Source organism: Myxocyprinus asiaticus, chromosome 39 (genome assembly GCF_019703515.2).
Source record: "Myxocyprinus asiaticus isolate MX2 ecotype Aquarium Trade chromosome 39, UBuf_Myxa_2, whole genome shotgun sequence".
NCBI classification, from domain to species: domain Eukaryota; kingdom Metazoa; phylum Chordata; class Actinopteri; order Cypriniformes; family Catostomidae; genus Myxocyprinus; species Myxocyprinus asiaticus.
In genome coordinates, this window is record NC_059382.1 from 22,237,720 (window position 1) to 22,264,596 (window position 26,877).

The following is a 26,877-nucleotide window of genomic DNA, read 5'->3' on the forward strand; positions in this document are numbered from 1 at the left end:
GGGGGCGAGGTGGCACAATTCGGGGCACCTTTCTCCCATCGCGATCTTGCGAGCTCTGTGCAGGGGCGATCGATCAGGTACCCTGCCCTGCTGCCCCAGAGAGCCCTAGGCGCCTGCCTATATCACCTATGCCAGGATCCGCTACTGTATGGAGTGTAGATTGATGTGAATTTAAAAAAATAAATAAATAATAATAAAAAAAACATTTTATCATAAGGTTGCAACATAACAAAACGTGAAAAGAATTAGGGGTCTGAATACTTTATGAATGCACTGTAGGCCTATATATATCGTTTTTCGGATTCCATATATTTACAATTATTATTATTAAAAAAAAAATTTGTACCATGGTAGTAGTGTCCATCACAATACTGTGTACCTACAGATATTTTAACGTTTACCACAAAGCTCATTGAGAAAAGCTCAAAGTATTAATGACGATGGGTTCGTGCATTTTTTTGTAAGAAATGAGCGGTAGTATCAATATTTTGGGTGAAAAGTTAGGGGGAATGGGTTTGCACTTGAAGTAAAGACAACCTTTCGACAGCTAAACTAGAACGCTCGCCTGCTGTTTACACAGAGCGTTCAAGTTTGTTGAGTCTCTCGCCTTAACGAATTCTTTGATTGGTCGACTGGGTGCCAACGTAGGATTCCGTCCAACACAGACAGACGGGTCGCTCGTGTCCTGTAGATGTGTTCTCTGCTTTGCGCCAGTGAAGCGCTCCAGAAGTTTTGCCGCGGAAACAAGGTAAGCTGAAACGTTTTAAATACAGTAGAGATATACATGTCGTTGTGTCTATGAATAATCGCCTGTTATCCCTGTAGAGTTTATCGTCTCTATCATGTTTTCGGCCAAAGTAACCTATATGCAATATAAATGATACTGTTACGTATTACAATGATACTAGCAATCTTGATATCGAATTTTTAATTAGATTACAGTTACTACTGTTAGAAGTTCTTGACTTAATTGTATTGGTGAGCTCACAACCAAACAGGTGTTGCACTCGGTTGATGTATTCAAAGGATGTGCTGTTGTTTACACATTACTGTAATACAGATGATGAAGGAATTCTTGTTAATTCTCTGTTTTTTTTGTTTTTTTAATTATTTATTTATTTATTTATTATTATTATTTTAATGAAATACATTTTGGATAGAAAATGAGCACAGTAATTCTGCGAGTACAGTTATGATTTCATACCGTTGTAGACAGAAATAAATCACATTATGTCTCAAAAATGTTAATGCATGTATATGAAGTCAACAGACAAAATCTTAAAGCTCTAATGGGCTCTTTAAGTGCTGAAAATGTTGCATAGGCTATCCCCCCATAAAGCAAATAGACTGTTACTTTTGGACTTTATTGTTAAGTTTTATCCCACTTTATAAAAGTTGCAATGTAAAACTAGCCTATTACATTTCAAGAACATTACATTTCATGCTGTTAACCTACCAAATAAGGACAAATCTAATTTGCTTTGGAGAGCTTCAGTGATGAGGCAAAAACTCTCAGGACTGAAACAAGAGGAGTGGTTAGGTACAGCATTATTGCTGCATATACTCAATTAAACAGCACATTACATAATTTCTTACTGAAAGTGTCCTTTATACATTGGTTTTGTGTAATAATTCTACCAGACACCTGTAAAGTCATTATTTCCGTCATGATTCAGACTCTCACTGGAGAATATTTATTTTATATACACACTCCTTATTAAACACCTCACCACTGTAATGTATTTACACCTCGTCAACATCTCATTTTGTTTGTATAATGTTCAGAATTAGATTGCTTTTGGAACTGCATGAGGCTTGTTATGAGTAGGGTGGAACCCTGAGTAAATGGCAGTTTCCAAATATTTGCACAGCTAACTTGACACACTGCTGTTTTAAACATTAAATGTGGCCATATGATCACGTAAGGAAGCAAGTTTGTTTTACGAGTGGATCCTATTCTTGTTTTTCAGAACAACTTCAAAAAGAAAATAAATAAGCCTTTAATATTAATAGAACAATAACAGAACATATTAAATTATCTGAAATGAATCCTGTGAGGATCAGCATTAAACAATTAATCTTCAATGGAATACTGCATAATTCCTCGTAAATGCACTTGATCAAAAGGGCAGCCCATTCTCATGGTCAACGGACAGTGCTGTCACATGTTTTGTCTAATCTCAAGAGTTCTCTGAACAGGCCCTCTTTCTGTTGTGCTCTTATTTAGAATCACATTTCATTCCAATTTACAACCAATTCCTCATACAAATTGAGTTACATCTATGTCCTTTTCTACATTTAATAAATGGCTGCATAATATTTCGGATTATTTTCTTTTCATATTGAGAAGCCTTTTTAAGTTGTGGCAGAATAATTGTGGATCTCTGAGCTCTGTGTGCATTCCAGGTTATTACTCAGTGAAATGAAGGTGATTCTGGAGCAACAGTAGATTTCAGGGCTTACTCTGTGAGTCTCAGTACTTGAGTTACTTAAGATCAGCCAAACTGTGAGAGGAACAACAGCTTCATCATGATAGACTTGAGCCACCTCACTGAGGAGGAGCAGGAGATGATCATGGTGGTTTTAAAGAGGGATGCTGAGCTGAAGAAATCAGAAGAGGAACGAATCAAGTAAGATTCCTCATTCTCAAGGCACCAACCAACAGGGCTGCATTAACGCACAGAGGGGGGGGGGGGGTATTCTCCCCAGTCTACATTCTCGGGAGGGTGCAAATGTCAACATGTTCAGCGGGAGACGCTGATGAAAACACAGAGAGTATGCACAATGCTAAACCCGTCCGTGTAGCGCATGGTCATCGAGTGATAACGTTCCACACCCATACCCTGGATGCATTAAAATATATGTGGTAATATGTGGTAACACCTAAATTAACTGGTTTTATTCAAGTCAAAAAATATTTAACATCAATGAATCAACCTGAATACTGAAAATAAGGTTACACCAACAAAACAAATTTTAAAGGTTAGATCAGTAAAAATATCCTTATGGTATCAATTGCAGGTTTTCACTTTTTGCAGTTGAATATACATTTTTACCAACATAGACTCATGACAACTTATAATAATAATATACATATAATTGTAAAATATTTTTCGACTTGACTTGCACGAAAGACACAGATTTTATCCCCATAGAGACCAACCAATCAAAAAGATAAATACAAAAATTCAAATCGATACAATACAGGCATCAAATTTTAGCTAGCCTCCTATCAATCAGTTTTTTTTTATGAATAGAAACGTCTGAGAAAAAATTTGGTTATTCATTCCATAATAATTTCTGCAATACAAATGACTGATGTCAATTACCTATAATACACTTCCCTCTTATTCCAAAAACCCAATGTTTTCTTTATAATATCTTGGTTAGGTATAAGGTTTGCATGGGTAAGGGTTAAGACTTAAGGGGGTAGGTTTGGGATTGAGGTTTGCATTTGGGGTTAAACTTAAGAAAAATCATGAGAACGCTTTTATAAAACCCACTTGTTTCTCTTTCCCCCGTGTTACACAACAGTGATTTTCCTCTAAAAAACTGTGATTAGATTTATAGGTTTGGGTAAGGGGTTACACTTCATGGTTAAGTTTAGGTTTGGGTTAGGTTTTAAACTTAGATGAAATCATAATATCATTAATTTAAGGAATAGTTCACCCAAAAATTAAAATTCTCTCATCATTGACTCACCCTCATGCCATCTCAGATGTGTATGACTTTTATTCTTCTGCAGAACACAAATGAAGATCTTTAGAAGAATATTTCAGCTCTGTAGGTCCATACAGTGTAAGTGAATATATATATATTATTTTGAAGCTCCAAAAAGCACATATAGCAATCATAAAAGGAATCCATATGACACCAGTGGATTAAATAATGTCTTCTGACGCAAAACGCTAGGTGTAAGAAATTGATCAATATTTAAACTTTTTTTGACTAAAAATGTTCGCTTACGGCCAGCTGAGGTATGCACGTTCATGAGGGTGGAGTTTAAGCTACCTCTTGCGTGACGTAAGTGCTTTGGCAAGTTCACGTAAGAACTGACGCGTGAGATATGAAAAATACGGAAACGCAGTGTTGTTTACGACAGAGGAGGAATGTTATACAGAAGCTGAATTGGTTTTGTTGTAGATTTGTATTTGTATCTGTTTCTTTTTCAAAATGGTGCTTGTGTGTGCTTATCTTGGATGCGTCAACCTACTGAAAAATGTTAAATGGCATCCACAGGCATCATCGCAAGAGGAGAGACAGATTTTAACAGATTCCCTATCAATGATCCTGAGCGACTGAAGCTATGGCTGCTCAATACACCTATTGAGTCACTCAAAATATTGAGGGTGTGTATTGAACATTCATCCCCTGCCGATTTCAGGCCAGCCGAGGGATCTGACGATATCGATATGCCAACATGCTTACGTCATGCAAGAGGCAGCTTGAACTCCACCCTTGTTAATGTGCATACCACAGCTGTCCAGAAGCAAACACTTTTTGTAAAAAAAAGTTTAAATATTGATCTATTTCTTACATACACCTAGCGTTTCGCTTCAGAAGACAATAATTAATCCACTGGAGTCATATGGATTACTTTTATGATGGCTATAAGTGCTATTTTGAGCTTCAAAATTTTGGCACCCATTCACTTGCATTGTTTGGACTTACAGAGCTGAGATATTCATCTAAAAATCTTAATTTGTGTTCTGCTGAAGAAAGAAAGTCATACTCATCTGGGATGGCATGAGGGTGAATAAATGATGAGAGAATTTTCATTTTTGGGTGAACTATTTCTTTAAAAGGCAGCCTGTACAATTTCTTACGATTTCATCATCTCATAATATTAAGACTTCTCATTAGACTGGGTTGATGTTTACACTTATTACAAATATATATATATATATATATATATATATATATATATATATATATATATATATATATATAAAAACATTAAACAACAGGGTGTTCATTCATAGACATACAATGAATGGTTCAACCAACTGAATGCAACAGAATTGGCAAAGGATTTGTTATCTAGTTTAATACTTTGAATTGGAAACTGGAAGTCTGTGTGCCTACATAAAAGGAAGAATGTAGAATGTCTGGGTGATTTCCCTATTTTCAGCCACGGCCTTACTCAACCTTGTACTGTATAAAAGGATCAAGTCTACCCTTGTGGAATAATTGTCTTGCCCATTTCACATGACCAACATAGTTTCCCCTCCTTCAAAATTAAGATGTGTTCCTGTGTTTCTTAACACATGATTTTAATCAAACTATTTTTATTTACTTCAAATGATCACAATGTCCTGATTAAGATATGTTTAGGTATTATATTAGGTATCATAATTGTAGGTATTTGTAGCATTCAACAGCAGTCAGCTCTCAAATAGTCATAATTATCACGGTTTCTTTGATTGTTTTTCTTAAAGAATTGTTTCATTAAACATAGTACCTCTGAACAAGCCATTTCAAGAAATGTTGTATTCACAAATCAAATAGATGTTTGTCCTGACTCCTTGGCCATCCAATAAGCTATTGCTTTAGGAGGATCTAGTACAGCCAAGTTTTATAACTGGAAAGACCACATAAAGTAATAAAGCGATATAATGAGGAGCCAACATTTGGGCTACTCTGTTTGCTGGAACTCAAAAAATGTCTATGCATTTGTACATAAGACTAGTGAAATATATACAGCTCTGGAAAAAATTAAGAGACCACTCCAAATGTTCAGTTACTCTGGATTTACTATTTATAGGTATGTGTTTGAGTAAAATGAACATTTTTGTTTTGTTCTATAAAATACTGACATTTCTCCCAAATTCCAAATAAAAATATTGTCATTTAGAGCATTTATTTGCAGAAAATGACAACTGGTCAAAATAACCAAAAAGATGCTGTGTTTTCAGACCTCAAATAATGCAAAGAAAACAAGTTCATATTCATTTACAAACAACACAATACTAATGTTTTAAATTAGGAAGAGTTCAGAAATCAATATTTGGTAGAATAACCCTGATTTTCAATCACAGCTTTCATGTGCCTTTGCACACTTTCCACCAGTCTTTCACTTGTTGTTGGGTGATTTTATGCCACTCCTGGCACAAAAATTTCAAGCAGGAATTCAACAGACACTGGAATGGAATGGCTGCCATACATGTAGAGATGCCAATTTAAGAATTTGGAGTGGTCTATTAATTTATTCCAGAGCTGTATATATACACTGGCAGCCAAAAGTTTGGAATAATGTACAGATTTTGCTCTTATGGAAAGTGGCATTCAACTGATCACAATCAGGACATTAATAACATTAAAAATTACTTTTTTTTTTTTTTTTTACTACTTCAAAGAGTTCTCATAAAAAAATCCTCCATGTGCAGCAATGACAGCTTTGCAGATCCTTGGCATTTTAGCTGTTAGTTTGTCCAGATACTCAGGTGACATTTCACCCCACGCTTACTGTAGCACTTGCCATAGATGTGGCTGTCTTGTCGGGCACTTCTCTGATGCACCTTACAGTTTAGCTGATCCCACAAAAGCTCAATGGGTTTAAGATCCATAACACTCTTTTCCAATTATCTGTTGTCCAATGTCTGTGTTTCTTTGCTCACTCTAACCTTTTCTTTTTGTTTTTCTGTTTCAGAAGTGTCTTTTTCTTTGTAATTCTTCCCATAAGGCCTGCACCCCTGAGTCTTCTCTTTACTGTTGTACATGAAACTGGTGTTGAGCAGGTAGAATTCAATGAAGCTGTCAGCTGAGGACATGTGAGGCATCTGTTTCTCAAACTAGAGACTCTGATGTACTTATCCTCTTGTTTAGTTGTACATTTGGCCTTCGACATCTCTTTCTGTCCTTGTTAGAGCCAGTTGTCTTTTGTCTTTGAAGAGTGTAGTGTACACCTTTCTATGAAATCTTTAGTCTTTTGGCAATTTCAAGCATTGTATAGCCTTCATTCCTCAAAACAATGATTGACTGATGAGTTTCTAGAGAAAGCTGTTTCTTTTTTGCCATTTTTGACCTAATATTGACCTTAAGACATGCCAGTCTATTGCTGTGATGAGGAGGAGGGTGGCCCCGCCCTCCTCCTCGTCACACTCCTTCCTCCTTTGCCTCAGACCAGGGAACCCCCCCGAGCACAATAGTGATGGTGCTGTTTTTTTACATTAGTAATGTCCTGACTATATTTTGTGATCAGTTGAATGCCACTTAAAGTGAATTAAAGTACAAATTTCCTTCAGAAACAGCTAAATCTGTACATTATTCCAAATTTTTGGCCGCCAGTGTATATATACATTTGTGCTCAAAAGTTTGCATACCCTTGAAGAATTGGTAATATATGTACCATTTTTAAAGAAAACATGAGTGAGCAGGCAAAACACATTTATTTTATTTCTTATGGGATTCATATTAAAAACAGAATCGCACAATCATAAAACATAGCAACAAAAAAAAAAAAAAAATGAAATGACCCCTGTGTATTGCCCCCTTTAGCATCAATGACAGCATGCAGTCTTTTGTAATAGTTGTCTTTGAGGCACCAAATTCTTGCAGGTGGTATAGCTGCCCATTCGTCTTGGAAAAATGCCTCCAGGTCATGCAAAGTCTTTGGTCGTCTTGCATGAACCACATGTTTGAGATCTCCCCAGAGTGGCTCGATGATATTAAGGTCAGGAGACTGTGATGGCCACTCCAGAACCTTCACCTTTTTCTGCTGTAACCACTGGAGGATCAACTTGGCCTTGTGCTTAGGGTCACTGTCATGCTGGAAGGTCCAAGAGCGTCCCATGCGCAGCTTTCGTGCTGAAGAATGCAAATTGTCTGCCAGTATTTTCTGATAACATGCACATTCATCTTGCCATCAATTTTCACAAGATTCCCCGTGCCTTTAGAGCTCACCCCCCCTCCAAAACATCAGTGAGCCACCACCATGCTTCACAGTGGGGATGGTATTCTTTTCACTATAGGCCTTGTTGACCCCTCTCCAAACATAGCGCTTATGGTTATGACCATGAAGCTCTACTTTGGTCTTGTCACTCCAAATTACAGTGTGCCAGAAGCTGTGAGGCATGTTAAGGTGTTGTCGGGCATATTGTAACCGGGCTTTTTTGTGGCATTGGCGCAGTAAAGGCTTCTTTCTGGCAGCTCGACCATGCAGCTCATTTTTGTTCAAGTATCGTCGTATTGTGCTCCTTGAAACAACCACACCGTCTTTTTTCAGAGCAGCCTATATTTCTCCTGAGGTTACCTGTGGGTTTTTCTTTGTATCCCGAACAATTCTTCTGGTTGTTGTGGCTGAAATCTTTCTTGGTCTACCTGACCTTGGCTTGGTATCAAGAGATCCCAGAATTTTCCACTTCTTAATAAGTGATTGAACAGTACTGACTGGGATTTTCAAGGCTTTGGATATCTTTTTATATCCTTTTCCATCTTTATAAAGTTCCATTACCTTGTTACGCAGGTCTTTTGACAGTTCTTTTCTGCTCCCCATGGCTCAGTATCTAGCCTGCTCAGTGAATCCACGTGAAAGCTAACAAACTCATTGACTATTTATACACAGACACTAATTGCAATTTAAAAAGCCAAAAGGTGTGGGAAATTAACCTTTAATTGCAATTTAAACCTGTGTGTGTCACCTTGTGTGTCTGTAACAAGGCCAAACATTCAAGTGTATGTAAACTTTTGATCAGGGTCATTTGGGTGATTTCTGTTACCATTATGATTTAAAAAGGAGCCAAACAACTATGTGATGATAAATGGCTTCATATGATCACTATCCTTAAATAAAAGACAGTTTTTTTGCATGATCAGTCATATTTTCAAAATCAATGCCAAAATTTCACAATTTCTGCCAGGGTATGCAAACTTTTGAGCACAAATGTATATATATATATATATATATATATATATATACACACACTCACACACACACACACACATATATATATATATATATATATACTGTATATAGATGCAAATAACAGAATAAGTTAAAATAATAAAATGAAAAAGTAGGATCCCTGATGACACAACATGTGATAAATAATGTTTTGATTGCTGGTGGACTAAACAAATTTGCAGGGAATGGAATGTACGGTATTTGTCCAAAGCACTCTCTGTGGTGAGACTATATTAGGTTAGATGGATGTTGAACTCAAGTGTCTGGAACTTCACTTATGTTTTTTTTTATTTATTTTTTTTGTAGCCCAACAATCGTTTTTTCACCCAGTTTAACCTCTGATTTGAATCTTAGACAAGTGCGGAAAGTTGTTCATGAGGAAGACAGATGCAAGTATATGACAGGAGAATGGTTCTACGAGGTGAAATCACAGAGACACCAGGACAGAATTCATGGATCCGACATCATCATGGCATCAATGAAGCAAAAGAAACCCTCAGTTGTTGGTCAGATATGCAGAACTACAGTAGTAACTTTAATAAAATTCTTTGCTGGAAACATTAAAGGAACAGTTCACCTAAAATGAAAATTCTGTCATTATTAACTCACCCACATTCTCTAAACCGGTTTGAATATCTGTCTTCCATGCACAGATTAAGATGTTAGGTGGCATGTTAGTCTCCGTTACTATTCAACTGTTACCCCGTACTCCGTTACCCCCCCCATATCATGAAAGAAAATGGTGACTGAGGCTGTCCTTCTGCCTAACATCTCCTTTTCTGTTCCATGGAAGAGAGGAAGTCATACGGGTTTGGAACAACATGAGGGTAACTAGATAATGAGAGGATTTTCATTTTTGTGTGAACTATCCCTTTAATTGTGGGAAAGATATCAGTAATATACGTTATAACATAAGTCAACGTGACCTCTCTATCTACAATAACACTGTCCTCTCTTGTAGAGTATTTAACTAAGTCATGGGGTGGCAGATCCAGGAGTGTCAATAGAAAGAACAGTGATGGTATCATGACACCTAAACAAGCTACAGAGTCCTCACAGCAGCCAAAAGAGAGGTATCTAAGTGTTTACATACAAAAGTACAGAATCTATGCTTAATCAGCCAATATAATCCTACAATATATATGTAGTCACTTCTGGTCTAAGGTACATAAGTAGATACTCTATGGATTAAGGAGAACATGTGCTGTAGCAGCCCTTGTACTCTTGATTTATTCACCCTGTGTTTATCAACTTATCCAGCACAATAGGAGGGTAATAACTGTTCAAGCTTGCCAGACCTACTTGGCTTGCATTGTGTGTGCAACCTCCACCCCTCCCAGTTTGTGCTTGTATGTTTTATAGGTGTGGGTACATCATGATTTCAAGATCTTTATGACTCAAAAAGGGTCAATAGAGAAGTTTGTACAATGTAGTTTTGAAGAAGTGTGGACACCTTAGAATGAGATAAAAGTACTTTGCCTGTGAAGGTTTTAATTGATCCTAGTCAAAATCAGTTTCTTATCAATGCAATCACTCATAATAATAAAAGAGCAGGTTTCAGAGTGTCTCTGACATTGCATTACTGTCTGAAAATCAGGAAAAACAGTGACACATCAGAGGCCCAGCAAGAAAGACTGAACACTGGCATGAGATCACCTTGCAAGGTATGTAAGTAACCCTGATCTCTCAACAGTGTAATTGTTAAGAATCTAGGCTAGAATGCTGGAAACCAAAAGGGGCTTTTGCGTGGAACACAAAAGTAGATGTTAGGCAGAAGGTTAGCCTCATTCACCATTCACTTTCATTGTTTGAAAAAAAAATATGCAATGAAAGTGAACGGTGACTGAGTCTAACCTTCTGCCTAACACCTCTTTTTGTGTTCCATGGAAGCAAGAACATCATTCGATTTTAGAACAACACGGTAGTGAGTGCATGATGACAGTATTTTCATTTCTGGGTTGACTGTCCCTTTAATTCCAGGTCACTTCAGATGGCCTGTCCTTGTAATAGATTTACAAATTTACAAATAAACAAATCATTGTAATAAAAATAATCAGTGTATTTATTCAAAGTTAACTTTGCTTCTTTTCCTGGTTCCAGCCAAGGCACAACCCATTCAACAGTGTTCCAGTGGAGCTTGACTTTGAGGAGACTGACAGCCCGATTACCAATGGAGCATCAGGATCTGGACTCAGGAAACCATTTGACAGAGTCTCTGATTCACAAGGTTGATGTGGCAAGATTTCTTATTGCATGATATGACCATTTGTGTTTAGAAGATTAAGTGTATAATGTTTTGTGTTTACTCATGATTACATGTCCAACATCTCCACACCTTTGCAGTAAAACATCTGGAAGCAAGTCATTCTGAAGATAATACTGAGGTCTATAACACCATAAACAACAGAGCCCCTCGTCAAAAGCCCGTGCCAATGAAAAGGACCAAAATCTACAAACCCCAGAGCTCTGTCTCAGACAGTGCCAGCTCTGTGTCCACCCAGAGTGTGTCCACTCAGAGTACTTCCACCACAGCAGGCTCAGGAATCAGGTCCCCCCTACAAAGCGGTATCCTCAAATACACCTCCAGCTGCAGTTCCAATGAGTCCACTCTCAGAAGCCAACTGCCACAACCAGTTAAAACTCACTATGTTCGAAAAAACAGCAGTCAAGGAAAGGATTCTGAAAAGAGAACAATAATTCTGGAAAGCATAGAGAAATCCGGTAGCAAAACAGAAAATAAAGAGCCACTTATATCCCTGTCATCATTGAAGTTACCAAAATCACGTTTACCAGTGAGAGCCTCATCGCAATTTATTGACCCTACACAGGCCATACAAGAGAAACCAAATATACAACCTCGTCTCAGTCTGAGCTCCATCACAAGATCAGATGATTACAAGAATGTGGAAGAATTTTTAAAACAAAAGAGAGAAACAGATAGTTGCCATCCTCAGTCATCCGTGGCATCAGAGGGCCAAAAGAAAGAAACTGTTTATTTTCATCATGAGAATGCAAGGTCTGCATTGACCACCAAGTCTCAAAAGCTATTGGATGAGATCACTGCCCCTCAACCTATGCAGCACAAGTCTGAGATAGTGGAGACTCCTATGACTAAGTTTCCAAAGGAGGAAATGACAAGGGTAGAATCACATCTAAGGACTGCTGTTGGTATGATTCATATTTTTCTTTCATAAGATATATAGTATATTAAATGTTACTGAATATATTAGGGGTCTGGGTAGCTCAGCGAGCAAAGACGCTGACTACCACCCCTGGAGTTGCGAGTTTGAATCCAGAGTGTGCTGATTGACTCCAGCAAGGCTTCCTAAGCAACTAATTGGCCCAATACATTTTAATATGGCATTACATAACCAACTACATTTGCATGGTAACTCAACTGATAGAGTGTTACATTTGCAGTGCAAAGGACCGGGAAGTTCTGAAGAGCACACGAGCGACACATGAGCAGAAAGTGTCGCAGAAGCACCACAAAATTATGTGGTTGTTTCAGCAAATGCAATTTTCATCTCATATTTGCTTTTTATGATACTATTGGTTAGGTTTAGGTTTAAGGTTCAGGGTAGTGGGGTAGGTTTTTTGCAATTTAAAACTCGATATAGCAATAACCTTAAATACCTCATCAGTTTGTGAGAAAATGTAAGTAGCTTTTAGCGTTACTTATTAGACGTAGGACCCACGTGATATCATTTTGAAAATATTTCACCACAGTTAAATAATTTTAATGAGATCAGACTTGATATTTGGGTGTAATTCAGCTTGCCTAAAGTTTGCTTTGGTCATTCAGTAGTTTACTGTTTGTCTTACAGATGAGCAATTTCCCAGCACCCTCAACACAGCAAATACATCCAGTAAGGCAGATGTTTCTACTGATTGTGAGACTGATGGCAGCCCCCCTGTGCTCAATATAAAAAACAAGAATAATAACTCAAAGCAAGAAGATGCCAAACTGACTATCATGACAGATTCTCATATTCCCAAGCCTAGTGATGAACAAGGAGATTCCATCACCAAAGTTCTTGAGTGGTTTAGCAAGAGCACAGACAGTAGCGATATGCTTGATTTAGAGACATATGTGCAGGATATAGAGGAGCATACCAATTACATAAACTTTGAAGATGAGGTTAATCTGAGAGCCAAAACAAGGGATAATATGTACATGATCATACCACACCAAAGTGATGAGAAATCATCCAAAGTGAATAAAGTATTTCAACAAGAGACCAGCTGGGGAGTGGAACAAAGTGATGATGAGCCTCTCGAGAATGCTCCAAAAGAACGGAGAATATCTGAATCCACCTCTCAGAAAGAATATCTCATCATGAAGCCTTCTATTGAATCTTTTATTCCAAACGAGGTCACAAAAGCTAATATGTCTGTAGCTGGGAAAGTTAATCAAGAAGAGAAAAAGACTGAGGCTTTTATCAAGAGGGAGGAAGAGACCAAAGTCAACCTGGAAAACACTGACATCAAACTGACTCAACATGAACCGAAAGAGAGAACAAGTCTTGAAGAGAACCAGCGACCAAAAATGACTAATTTGAAATCATTCTGGGAGAAAGAAAACATTGGTCCAAAGATTTTGATAAGTAGATCTAATGTACCAGTTAAGAATGAAGATTTAATCTCTAGTAATGTGAGCAGAAAGCTAACTGAAGGTGTAGAGGACCACCAAGAAGCTGAACAGAGTTTGAGAGCAAAATCTCAAGAACATAAGAAAAAGAAGTCAACAAACTTTGGGGACATTTTAGACCTTGAATATTTAAGGAGTACCAACACAATTTACAAGCCCCAGGCACCAATTGCTACAGATGAGTTGAAACATGTAAATCCACCACTGAACAATCAGAAGAAAGACCAAATTCTTGCAAGTGCTCCCTTTAACAAAGGAGTTCCCACACTTCCACGTTTAAAATCATCTTTGCATGATAGTGGATCCTTGTTAGCTAGTCAAAATGGGGAAAGCATGAGAGGCACAATTAGCATAAGCAGCAATGATGGATATCCCATCTCACCAAAGGAGTTAGAGGTTAAATCTAGGGCTGCACCAAGGCCAAATCCAGTGCCTCTTGTTAAGCAGAATTCCCAGCAACAAGAGAACATGGCAGAGAGGATCAAACAACTCAAGTCATTTTGGGAGAAAGAAACATTGGAACCCATAACATATATGAAATCCACTGCAGTTCAAAATAAATCCTCAATCAAATCTGCTGCTAGGCTGAATAAAAGATTTACAAAGTCTGAGTTTGATCTCAGATTAATAGGCACTGAGTTTGATGATGATCTTGAGGACAATACTTCTTCCAGAGGCAGAATATCTCCTAATTTCTCAATACAAAAGGATAAGCCCTCTGTAACTAATGGTATGAGCACTTCACAGTTTAAGAACCTCCGAGACTTCTGGGGTGCATCACCTACAAAGCAGCATGGACAAAGGTCACCCATCCTTGAAAGTGGAATTCAGAGATCCTTGAGTCCACATAGCAAAACAACAGATATATCCAAAGAGACAGGCTTACATTCCTTAATAGATGTAACATCACATACAAGTCCAAATGTTTACAATATCCAATCAGAGAGAGCCAGTGTCAAAGCCTTTGCAAATGAGACCCAAAGTACTAAAACATCCTTGTTGTCCTCACCAGCCAAGACAGAGAAAGTGTTCCAATCCCCTTCAAAAAAAAGGATTACTACAAGACAGTCGCATGTGGTTTCAGGTGAAGCAATCTTCCATGGAGAGTCTTATTCCCCTCAGCTACTAAAGGGCTCTCAGACCTCTTCGAAAGACACAATGCCACCTAAACCCGCCATAGGTCAAGAGTCACGACCTCAGCAGAGCAAAAGAAGCAGCAAAGGCAGTCTAAACGGAGAAGCCAATTCCATGAGACGTGCCTCTAGCATGTTTTCTGTAAACTCTGCATTTGAGGAGCAAAGCCAGGGCATTCATCTTCAGTCCAAGAAGTCCCAGGGTCCCAGTCTGCACCAGGTCAAGAGGCCAACTGAAAGTAGCCTTACACAGTCCAGAAAAATTCAGGACGCTAGCTGTACACTGCCAAAAATGTCCCCTGAAATCTCTCGAGACAGAGAAAAAATCACTCATAGAAGACCATCTCGTACTTCTGAGGATTCTGACTCTCAACCCCTCGCCAGGTCCTTTATTCCACGTGATTACCAGCATTACCTTGGAATCACAGAGAACAGAAGTATTTACACTCCACCTCCAGTTACAGAGCAAGTGGATGACTTTATCTGCACTACATTTACAACATCTCCAGAGACAAGTCCCAGCTGTAAGTGTTCGCCCGTAAGAACCAGTACTCCAGTACAGGGTTCCCCTGATCTCCAAACCAGGAAAGGGAGTCTGGGACTCCACTCTACCACACAAATCGATGATGGAGATGCCAGTCGAGAAGCCTCAAAGAGCAGTGCAACAGACACATGGTCCCGCACAAAGGGGAATTCGAACCGTGAGTTTGCAATTTTTCCTTTCTCATATTAAACTGTAGAGTTTTGGCTGGCCTACTGACACAACTTTCTCAAAAACTTTTGGGGCATATGGGGTTGATACATATGCTGCATTCGTGTGTTTTTCAGAATTAATATAATTACAAGATGAACTTCCTGAAGATTCTAAGCTGTTCACATTCTCAGACTCAGCTTCTATGTCAATGCTCAAAACACTTATACACTGGCCCTAAAATGTGTTCTGATGTTTTTGGACGCTTTTGGCATCTGCTGACAAATAAGCTTTTCTCAGCAATTACATAAATCGTAATTTTTTTGGCAATTGCTTTTAACCAACTAGTCCCATTGTGAATTTCAGTAGATGTATGAGTCAATCAAGTTCCAAAAAGTGTCCAAATAGTTTTGTCTTAAAACCTAACAAATTCTTTTAGCTTGAAAACTGTTTGAACTATATTAAAAGTATGTGCCACTTGGTTTAATATTTTGTTATATGATGCAATGACTTTCATACATTTATAAGTGTGGCCAAATACTTTGGCCAAATACTTTTTGTGGCCACTGTGTATTTTCTTGCAAAATATTATAGAACTAAGAAAGAGCACCAGGTAATATCAGCTATAATAATATGACAAATTAAACAGTAATATGTGTAGTGGTAGCTCCCTGATACCTTTAACTGTTAAAGCCATTGCCATTTTTGTTGTCTTTACATGACATCACAATGGTTTCTAACTAATTACAATGGACGGATTTTACTACTTGTAAATTCATAATTACAGTAATTATGACAAGGCATGAATGCACCAATAATCCTAAAGTCTAAGGAAGGATTTTTTAATATGACAGTACACATATAGCCTGTATATGTAATTTTTTTTATACAAGGTTGTTCATGAGAGTATTACTAGTACAGCATAAAGGGACTGAAGGATTCTAAATTTAATCTGCTGACAAATTAGGCATGAGTAATTAAATCACTTGCACAGGAATTTCCAACAGCGTACCTTTCAAGTGTGTAAAATCAAGACCAGCAAAATTCTTCTTGATTTCTGTACTAACTCTGTATAATTTAATGGAACAGTTACAGTAGTTGCTGGCAGTTTTAAAGAGATTATGAGAGATTAAAAATGATTTATTGTTGTTGTTAGTTTTGATCAAACTGTAAGATCTCACAGGTGACAATGAGAATCCTGTTCAGAGAGCTTTGAGACGGGCTGCATCTAGACCTGTGTACCATAAGAGCATGGATGAGATCAGCACTCTTACTAGTGAGCATCACTCCTGTTCAGCATGGCAAAGATTTTTTTCAGTATTAAATTATATTGCAACATCGTTTTGAATGCAGAGACCCAAAAGTACTATTACATTTATAGTTATCTCTTTCTTACATGCACCTTATCATGTAGTAGCACAATGCTTTCTTAAGAGTAAAATACCTCTTTGTGTGGCTTTAAATGGAGGGTTCAATTGACAACAGAATCTGTTCCACTTTTACTGTTTTGTTATCATGATCTCTTCCCAAGGACAAGACCAAAAAATCGAGACAACAGATGACTCCATACAGGGTAATTATGATGGCAAGTTTGTGCTTTAACCTCTTACAGTTTTTTTTTTTTTTGTTTGTAAAATGTAATTGTAGAATATCTGTGCTGAGATGTGGATTTTTATCATTTGTTTATTATATGCTCATCACATTTGCACATACTTACTTTTCATGATGGAGTAGGATTTGTGTCTGTACTGAATCTCACTTCAGCCCTCTTGTCTCTAAGTCTCTAGCACACTTGTCCAGACCTCTTTTGCTACCGCAGACCTGGAACACCTTAAGCAACTTAGCAAATCAGTGCCTTCGTTCCTACAGAAAGAGGTTTGTTTATCTAATATTCAATCAAGATGAAAAAGCTAGGTCATGAAAATGTGGTACAAAAAACATCAGCTGCTGTTGATGCTGTCCTGTATTTTTAGAGCGATGGAGGAGAGAGTGACTCCGAGAGCAGTTCTCGCAGCGGCGTGCGACAGAGAAATGGCAGACAATTCTCTAACCTCAGCAACTACTCTGGTTCTGCCTCACTCTCATCTGTATGTTCATATACTATATTTTATATACTATACTTTATATTATGTTCATGGCATGTGCTGATCAAATGTCTGAATTATCCTACTTACCTCAAATATGATTTACATGTGATATGTCATAGACATTTTTTTAAAGTCAACATGAAACAGCAATTCTCAACCCATTTTACATATCTTAATCTGGCGTATTTTTTTTAAAAAAACAATACAAAAAACAATGAAGGATGGGAATTAAAATGGGGATTATAACGACTGAGAAATGATTAGACTGTGTAAAGCAGGCGTTACATACTAGAATAAAACCAAGCATTTGAGGGGAGGGGTTAAAAAATAGGAACGTTGTTTCAGCAAACCATTGGAGCAATTTATGACATTTTGATGAAAGATTATGAAGACAAACTTTTTTTGTCTTTGGATTACGAGCATTGATGAATTGTGCACAATAGGATCTCAAACATGTATTGCGTAAGGAAGTAAATAGGGTCAATTTTTATTTTGCACATTGATGTACTGGGGATGACAATATACTGTAGTATTTTAATCATGAGAATTTAATCACCTTAGAATTTAAGAGTTGGGGGCCGTTCACACCAAATGCGATTTTGTTACACTTGTGTTAAATATATGTCTTTGACCACTATGCTGTATATCACTATTTTTTCAGTGTCTTACACATTTTTTAGATGCCATGTCAACAGCCTCTTATTACCTTTATTGTTGGTGACAGTTAGAGCCGTTTGTCTCACATTGGCTGAATGTGTGTTTGTTACCCCTAGGTTAGCAGCAGTGTTGCAAGTGTTTACAGCAGTGACTACAGCAGTGTTGAAGTTCAAGGGACCATCCAATTTTCACTGAACTATATTCAAAGGTTGCGGGAGTTCCACATCTTTATCGTCCAGTGCGATAACCTGGCAGCAGTGGACACGAAGAGGAATCGATCTGACCCGTAAGAATACAATCTCAGTACCTGTCCCTTTCCCCTCTCAATAGAATGTTTCCCCATAGAAAACTTGTGCTCGTTTTCTAGGTATATTAAAAGTTACCTCATACCAGACTCTACCAATTTGGGAAAAAGAAAAACTGCTGTGAAAAAGAGAATGCTTAATCCTACATTCAATGAGATTCTGAGGGTAAGAAAATCATAATAGAATAGTATGTGTGAAGTATTTGAAATATTTATTATGCCTAAATCCTAGTAATCTTTTTATTTTATTTTTATTGTTTGGTGTGTACAGTACAAAGTCCGAATGGAGTACCTGAAATCCCAGATTCTCAACCTTTCAGTGTGGCACAATGACACATTTGGCCGTAACAGTTTCTTGGGTGAGATAGAGCTTGATCTTTCCTCGTGGGATTTTAACGACACTGAGAGGAAGTTTTTGCCTCTGAAACCAAGAGTATGAATTTTTCTTCTCAAAAATTGCTTTTATGTACAACTCTAGCATTGGTTGAAACACAAATATAATATATGTAATATATAAAATATAACAGTTGTATTGTTTTCATTCCAGAATCTCCCCTCACAGACCACAAATAGCCTTCAGCCCTCAGACTTGAGAGCTCAGATGAAACTGGCTGTTCGCTTCCTGCCTCAGATCTCCCTCTGTAAGACTCCTTGTGTTACTGAAAGACTGAAAGAATTCTATCTACATCTGGATATACTATATAGTCACAGATGAAGTCAAATGGCAAAGGATGGATTCGCTATCAGTTAATTTGTGATTCTTTATCCCAGCTCAGAATATTCCAGGTTCAGGTGAAGTGCATATCTGGGTCAAAGACTGCAAGAATCTCCCTCCCATTAGAAGTCCATCTATTGACCCATATGTAAAATGGTAATAATAAAAAAAAGACTAAATATAGTTTTAATTCCTTGTGATTGCTGTCTTGCTGTCTTATTTATGCATTTAAAAAAAATCATGATTGCATTGTGTTTAAACACTTTTTTTCAAGGCTCACTATATAATTGTCTGTTTAAATGCTTGCACAGCTTTGTACTTCCTGACACCAGCAAAAAGAGTCGTCAGAAAACTCGGGTCCTGAAGAGGACAACCAATCCCATATTTAACCACACCATGGTGTATGATGGCTTTAGGACAGAGGACCTGAAAGAGGCCTGTGTGGAGCTTACAGTTTGGGACCGTGACCGTCTAGCTAATCACCTGCTCGGAGGCCTAAGACTCGGCATGGGCACAGGTGCAGTCTAATAATCTTAATGTGGTGATCTGACGTCAATACACATACTTTTGTGTTCATCACATTATAATTTACAATGATTACATTCTAAACGTATTTCACATTTTATGGCCACTTCTTAAAAACCAAGTATGATATTTTATACTATTTTTGGGATCCTAGTATTGGGATTTTTTATATTTTAATTAATTACTTTAAATAAAAAATATTTTTAATAATGTCATTGTACAGGCAGGAGTTATGGAGTACAAGTGGAATGGATGGACTCTACAGCAGAGGAGGTGGCTTTATGGAAGAGAATGATGGAGTCACCCAATGTATGGGTGGAAGGCATGTTACCACTGAGGCTGGTAACGACTACCAAAAACACTTGGAAATGAGATTAAAATTAAGCAAAGTGTTTATTAAAGATGTACTATTATTAAAGTACATCTATAAAATTATATTTCTCCACATTTTATATCTTGCATTTGTCATAATTTATAATGATTAGGTTTTTGCCATCACTTAAAAACAAATGTGTTTTTATCTGATTCATAACATTTGATATTAAGAAACACATTTTAATAAATCAGACAAAGCCATCTTTGGTTATTGTATGGTATAGATGCTGTGGAAGGGGTTTGTGACAAATGTGCTTTAAAAGAAAATTTTACACCAGAAAAATGTATAGAAAAATTTACACTCACATGAGACTCCTTTCATATATCAGAAAAAGAACAAAAGGCGAGGTAAAAAAAAAGGAGGTGGAAAGGCCTAGTAAAGGTGTTGAATTCAAGGCCGGACCCAACCCCCCCCCCCCCCCCTTTAGTGGCTACCTTGTTGAAATCACATGACCACTTTCTCGCCAAACACTGTCAAATTGGCCAGCAAAACAAACAAAAAATTACTTGTGTATCTACAAATACCTTGTTTTCTTCCTCTGGTTGGTTCATTGTCCCTCACATGTGATAGTGTAGCCTGTGTAGCATTAAAAGAATAAAATACACTTATTTTTCCCTGTCTGCTGCCTTTGACATCATTAGTAAAAGGCTTGTAACTGCTACAAGCAGGTTGCACAGAAAAAAACTGCCATTAAGATAAATGGGAATGATAACAAAGCTTTCTTCAGGTAATCTAGAACTCTTGAGTTTGGAACTCCTGATTACTATCTCCACCTACTGTATAGACTAGTGAATTAAGTGACTAATATTGTGGCTTAAAGGGATATTTCACTCAAAAATTAAAATTTTCATAATTTACTCACCCTCATGCCATCCCAGATGTGTATGACTTTCTTCCTTCTGCTGAACACAAAGATTTTTAGAAGAAAATCTCAGCTCTGTAGGTCCTCCCAATGCAAGTGAATGATTATCAAAATTCTGAAGCTCCTAAAGCTCCAGTGTTTAAATCCATATCTTTAGAAGTGATATGAAAGGTGTGGGTAAAAAAAACAGATCAATATTTAAGTCCTTTTTTACTATCTGTCAGGGTTTGCAGGAAGGAGGACCCAAATGCAGGCATGAAATAAAGAGATCTTTATTAAATGAAAATAAAACAGAACAAAAACATTCACGATGGAGAAAAACAGGTAAATAAATAAAGATACCAGGAACCAACTCTGAACAGGACTAGAACAACATGACTGAACAGGGTAACACACAAAACCATTTAACACAGGACAGAGCACAGGAGGGAACTATAAAGAGGGAGAAATCAAGAGGTAAATCAGGAAGGCAGGAGAAGCATACAAACTAATAACAAGTTAACAAGGAGGCAGGGTCTAGATGAGAGACAGGAGAGCACATGGCAAACAAACCTGACAGAAGCCATGTGCTCACACCAAACACGATGACGAGACATGGAGCATGGGTATCCGGATCCTGACTCAGAAACAAAACCAAACCAGACCGAAGAGTCAGGATCCAGACACCATGCTCCGAACATGTAAACACAGACAGAACAGAAGAGTGCACGGCATGGAATTAACACCCAAAACCGTGTGCTCCCATGAAAACACGGAACATGAGAGTCAGGATCCTGTCACCACAATAAACATAACTGACAAGGTGACAGGACCTTGACACTATCAATCTCCACTTTCACTTTCATGTCCTTCTTCTAATGTTTTTGCCATTCTTTGTGCATATTGCCACCTACTGGGCAGGAAGGAGAATAAATAGTAATAAAGGACTTAAATATTGATCTGTTTCACACCCACATCTATCATATTGTTTCTGAAGATATAGATTTAAAAGGGAGACTTAACCCAAAAATAAAAATTCTCTCATCATTTACTCTCCCTCATGCCTTCCCAGATGTGTATGACTTTCTTTCTTCTGCAGAACACAAACAAAGATTTTTACAGTAATATCTCAGCTCTGTAGGTCCTCACAATGCAAGTGAATGGTGGCCAGGCCTTTGGAAATCCAAAAAAGGAGATAAAGTTAGCATAAATGTAATCCATAAGACTCCATGGTTTAATCCATGTCTTCTGAAGTGATCCAGTTGTTTTCGGGTGAGAACAGACCAAAATATAACTCATTTTCACTGTAAATCTTGCCATTGCGGTATAGGCATGATCATGATTTCAAGCTCGTTTACACTACCTAGTGCTTCCAGAGCACTAGATGGTGCTATCGGAAGTGTAATTGAGCTTGAAATTATGATCGCCAAGGAGATTGCAGTCAAGATGTACAGTGAAAAAGGAGTTGCATTTTGGTCTGTTTTCACCCAAATCAAACTGGATCACTTCAGAAGACATTGATTTAGCCACTGGAGTTTTATGGATTATGTTTATTCTGACATGATCTGATTTTTTGAGCTTCATATGCCTGACCACTATTCACTTGCATAAATGGACCTACAGAGCTGGGATATTCTTCTAAAAATCTTTGTTTGTGTTCTGTAAAAGAAAGAAAGTCACACATCTGGGATGGCATGAGGGTGAGTAAACGATGAGAGAATTGTCATTTGTCATCAAAAAACAAAACAAAACAAAAACACATTGTGTAAATAGATGTGATCTAGGACCTTCCATCCCTCACAGACTCATTTTCGTTCCTGCCAAAAATCAAATATGGCGCTACTGTTCATAAGATATAGATAATACAGGTAAGAGTTCTATAGGCTATTTATGTATCCATTTAATAGGAACTGTACTCTGCTGTGCTACTGTGAATAAGGTCTTCTCTCTGTAATAACCTTTCCACATTCTGTTTCAGAAAATGTGTCTATTAAAATGTATTTTCTGAAAATGCATCAACTAGCTGTGTTAGGCATGTTCTCATACTACCTTAAAGAGATAGTTCACCCGAAAATGAAAATTCTCTCATCATTTACTCTCATGCCATCCCAGATGTGTATAACTTTCTTTCATCTGCTGAACACAAACAAAGATTTTTAGAAGAATATCTCAGCTCTGTTGGTCCATACAATGGAAGTTTTTACTTCACTTTCACTTTCTCCTTCTGTTTTGGTGATTCACATTCTTTATGCATATCGCCCCCTGCTGGGCAGAGAGGAGAATTTATGACAAAAAGTGACTTAAATATTGATTTGTTTCTCACCCACATCGTATCGTGTCTGAATACATGAACTTCACCACTGGAGTCACATGAATTACTTTTATGCTCCCTTTATGTAGATTTTGGAGCTTCAAAATTTTAGCACAGAGCTGAAATATTCTTCTAGAAATCATAATTTGTATTCTGCAGAAGAAAGTCATACACATCTGGGATGGCATGAGGGTGAGTAAATCATGATAGAATTGTCTTTTTTGGGTGAACTATCCCTTTAAAAGCTTAAAAAAATAAAAAAAAAAATACACACACACTTACGTTTTTAGTGATACAGGCCTGTAGTATTTGTGATAAGTCCAAAATAAAATGACCAATAATTACAGTGGCACTCGAGCGGCCATTCTGTCAGGTGAAAATACATACTAACTTATTAAAGTAAGTACTTTAAGTTTTGTGGTGACTGAAATATAGTTTGAAAATGCTGTAAAGTACTATGTACAATATACAGATTTAAAAAAACAACAATAACAGAAATAACAAACTACTTTTTAGGACCTTCCCAAACATTTTGTTTGACTTCCTTTGGGGCGTTCAAGCCTTAACTACATTAAATGTGAAATTGTTACATATATATCCCTAAGATACAAATTATATAAATATTCCCATGAACTGTAATATATGCATAAACAGTTGCAAAAGTTGCTGTTGTGTACACCAGTGTTTCCCAACCTTTTTTCTGCCACGGCACACTTTTTACGACTAAAAAATTCTACGGCACACCACTATCCCACATAGGATAACCATCGTCAATATTTTTCGTTTTCAAGAACTTGTCTATGTTTTCTGTCCGTCTTAGTAGCATGTTTACTTGTAATGTTTGAAATTCGGCTAAAACAAGTCACATAGGTAGGCTACGCTGTGTGAGGTCACAGGTGGCAAGAGCGCTAAGTGGGTAATGACATTTTTGTTTCCTAATTTGTAGATTTGATCTTGCAATGCCACAACAAATTACAGGGATGCAAACTCATGAGGGGCCAAAAAGGTAAGACAATCACTGGTCCACGAAAATTGTTTCTGGGGATATTTTTTTTTAAAGAATAAGCTAAAAGCACCAATTCTAGCTATTTTAGTGATTCAAGTTTGTTCAAGTTTACAACTGTGCAGAATTAGCTGCAAAATAAAGAGTATTTTGGTGAGGCTTGCTTCTGTTTCACAAATTTGTTCAATTTTATTAACTGATTAGTTCAGTGACCCCTTCTGGAAATGTCACTAGGTGGCGACAAATGAGCATCTTATGTGCTATGAGTGAGTCAGTGAATCATTTTGAGTCATTCATGACCGAAATCTACTAAGAGACTTTATAGTGTTTAAGCATTAAAAGAACAAAGCAGCATTATTCTGAGCATTATTTTACATCCAAAAAGACAACAATAATAGTAGGTTTCAATAACGTCCTTACCTTCTCCTTTATCAAAACTTGGATGGCTACATATCTACTGACTTCAGTATAAGAATTATAAATACAAAGCAGATCTACAGTATCATTTTCCTACAGTAGCCAATTTAAACAGCTGAGCATGGCTTTTATCAGAAAAGACCACAATAATAGACAAATAATAATAATTTTGTGTTTCAGTAATGTTCTTTCGTCATTGTAAAGCACATTTCACATGAGTTGAGTTGAGGCGTCAAGCGCCGCATTGCCCTCCACATGACGAGAGTTGCAGAAAGCGTCACAGAGGGGCGATTCACGTAAAGAGTGAAGAATTTTCCACGTAAAAAAGCGGGAGGTGTGCACAATAAACATTGAAAACATGTATTTAGAAGAGAGAAAAAAAAGCTTGCAGTTGCTTTGATGGTAATAAAAGGACTCGTTTATGTTGAGGTCTAAGCATTTTCTTGGTGAATTTAAATTAGTTCAATAACTGGGATCTCTGATATTCGTAAACAATAAGGTAATATTTAATTAAAAGAAATTATGAGACATTCAATGTCTCTTCACAAATTTGGACAGTTTTTAAATATTTCTTGTTGCTTAGTACTCTCAAAGACATTATTGGTGAAGCAAAATCGTGTGTGTGAAAAACATTTTGGTGTAAAGTGGCAAGTCACTTCATAGACTTCTGTATTCTGCAGCGCTGACGTGAGTCATGTGAAAGACCCTTAACGCGTATAAATATTAGTCACTTTTGCACATTAATCATTGTTCCCTTATGACTCAGTACACTTGACATTGCGTAGTTACGCATGTGGGGAGTGCCTTCATACACGACCTAGTTGAAGGCACTCCCCATATGCGTAACTACGCAATGTCTCATTCCCTTCATCTCAGGGAACCGAGGTTACGTACGTAACCGAGACGATCTTCACAATCACAGAAGTGACCGATTATGGTTTCAAAACGGCAAGTTTTGAGTTTGGAATTATTATTTTTTTTCATGCATGTATTTATTTTGTGGAATTTGAAAATTGGTGGGGAAACACTGATATATGTGATCTGCTGCATCCATACACACCAGCACGCACTCTTCGTTCTTCTGATTCCAAATGGTTGTCTATCCCTAGATTTCGTCTATTCACTTTTGGTGTGAGATCCTTCAGTGTAGTTGCACCTAAACTGTGGAACTCTCTACCTCAGAGCCTCCGTAACATCTCCTCTATTTCTATCTTTAAATCTCAGCTTAAAATTCATCTTTTCTCAGCACATTATCTGTCTATTACTGATTGATGTTTTATTTCCCCCTTTGTAATTGAGACTGTAACTTCTGTTGAAATGTATATTAATGTACTTTGTCCTGTTAAATGTATATGGAGTGTAAAGTGTCCTTGAGCTTGTGGAAAGGCGCTATATAAATAAAATGTATTATTATTATTATTATTATTATCATCATCATCATTATATTAAGATTAATAATAGAAACACTCCAACAATATTTCCCCACTGCAAACTTGATGTGGTATGAGGAAAACCCGCGAGAGCTCCCCCTAGTGTACAATCAGGCAAAACTAATCAATCACGAACCTCTTTTTACCTGACCAATTGATCGCAGATCTACTGGAAACCATGGAAATGATCTTTGAGATCTTTTATCATTTTTGGATATAAAAAATTATAAACACTTTTTAAACACATTTTATAAACTATATGAATTTGAAATATGAACAGTTATAGAAACAGTTAATTTGCATTAATTATGAATTTCTTCATCAACACTATGTTAACATTTGTTAAATTTGAATACATTTCAATCTATCACATTCACAGAAGATAGAAAGTCAACTGAGTTTGGAACGACACGAGAATGATTAAAAACTGCTTTTCATTTTGGAGGAAACCACCCCTTTAAATAATTGGTGTTAGTGAATTCTTACTTTGAAAGGTCACAGTGCCACCTGACGATGAAATGCAAAAAAAAAAAAAAAATAAAAAATAAAAAAAATAAAATTCCATATTCGTTAGTCGTTTGGTTTGGTTTTATTTTTTGATTCATTCTTAATTTTTTTAAATGCAAAGGTTGGAAAATTGTCATGTTTCTTTTTACCATTGTCAACTCAGGTTCTGATTGGTCCTTAGGAGACGGTGGCTACCTCACTAGAGTTGATTGGAGATTGCGCCTCTCTCTTTTGTCCTTCTATCTCTACAAAACAAAAAAGATCTGATGATATCCACCTTCTTTAAAAGATTCCCTGCTACCTTCTAATACAATTAAAGCACATGCA

The 26,877-nt window shown here is 37.1% G+C and overlaps 1 protein-coding gene across 3 annotated transcripts; it reads left to right on the top strand.

Annotated features, from left to right (window-relative positions):
* The first annotated feature begins 630 nt into the window (after positions 1-630).
* Positions 631-22,028, top strand: LOC127430246 (synaptotagmin-like protein 2). Of its 3 annotated transcripts, none has more exons than XM_051679897.1 (19): positions 631-748; positions 2,407-2,630; positions 9,257-9,408; positions 9,864-9,975; positions 10,500-10,566; positions 11,003-11,129; positions 11,246-12,070; positions 12,730-15,387; positions 16,561-16,653; positions 16,909-16,962; positions 17,158-17,252; positions 17,351-17,464; positions 18,238-18,407; positions 18,489-18,591; positions 18,697-18,858; positions 18,973-19,066; positions 19,197-19,296; positions 19,452-19,657; positions 19,889-22,028. In XM_051679897.1, the coding sequence occupies exons 2-19, from the start codon at positions 2,530-2,532 to the stop codon at positions 20,035-20,037; spliced, it is 5,382 nt and encodes a 1,793-aa protein (XP_051535857.1). In that variant the 5' UTR covers positions 631-748; positions 2,407-2,529; the 3' UTR covers positions 20,038-22,028. The 3 variants fall into 3 exon arrangements, 2 of the variants coding, with proteins under 2 accessions (XP_051535857.1, XP_051535858.1); XM_051679898.1 differs by having other exon boundaries at positions 16,909-16,950; positions 19,889-22,027; XR_007895426.1 differs by lacking the exon at positions 19,889-22,028 and having other exon boundaries at positions 19,202-19,296; positions 19,452-19,487.
* The last annotated feature ends 4,849 nt before the right edge of the window (positions 22,029-26,877 follow it).

Excerpts from the sequence above, each read along its gene's own strand:
- LOC127430246 (XM_051679897.1), top strand. The coding sequence starts at position 2,530 with ATGATAGACTTGAGCCACCTCACTGAGGAGGAGCAGGAGATGATCATG. Across the intron at positions 18,408-18,488 it reads AAGAGGAATCGATCTGACCC|GTATATTAAAAGTTACCTCA; the intron begins GTAAGAATACAA and ends CTCGTTTTCTAG. Across the intron at positions 19,067-19,196 it reads CCTGCCTCAGATCTCCCTCT|CTCAGAATATTCCAGGTTCA; the intron begins GTAAGACTCCTT and ends TCTTTATCCCAG.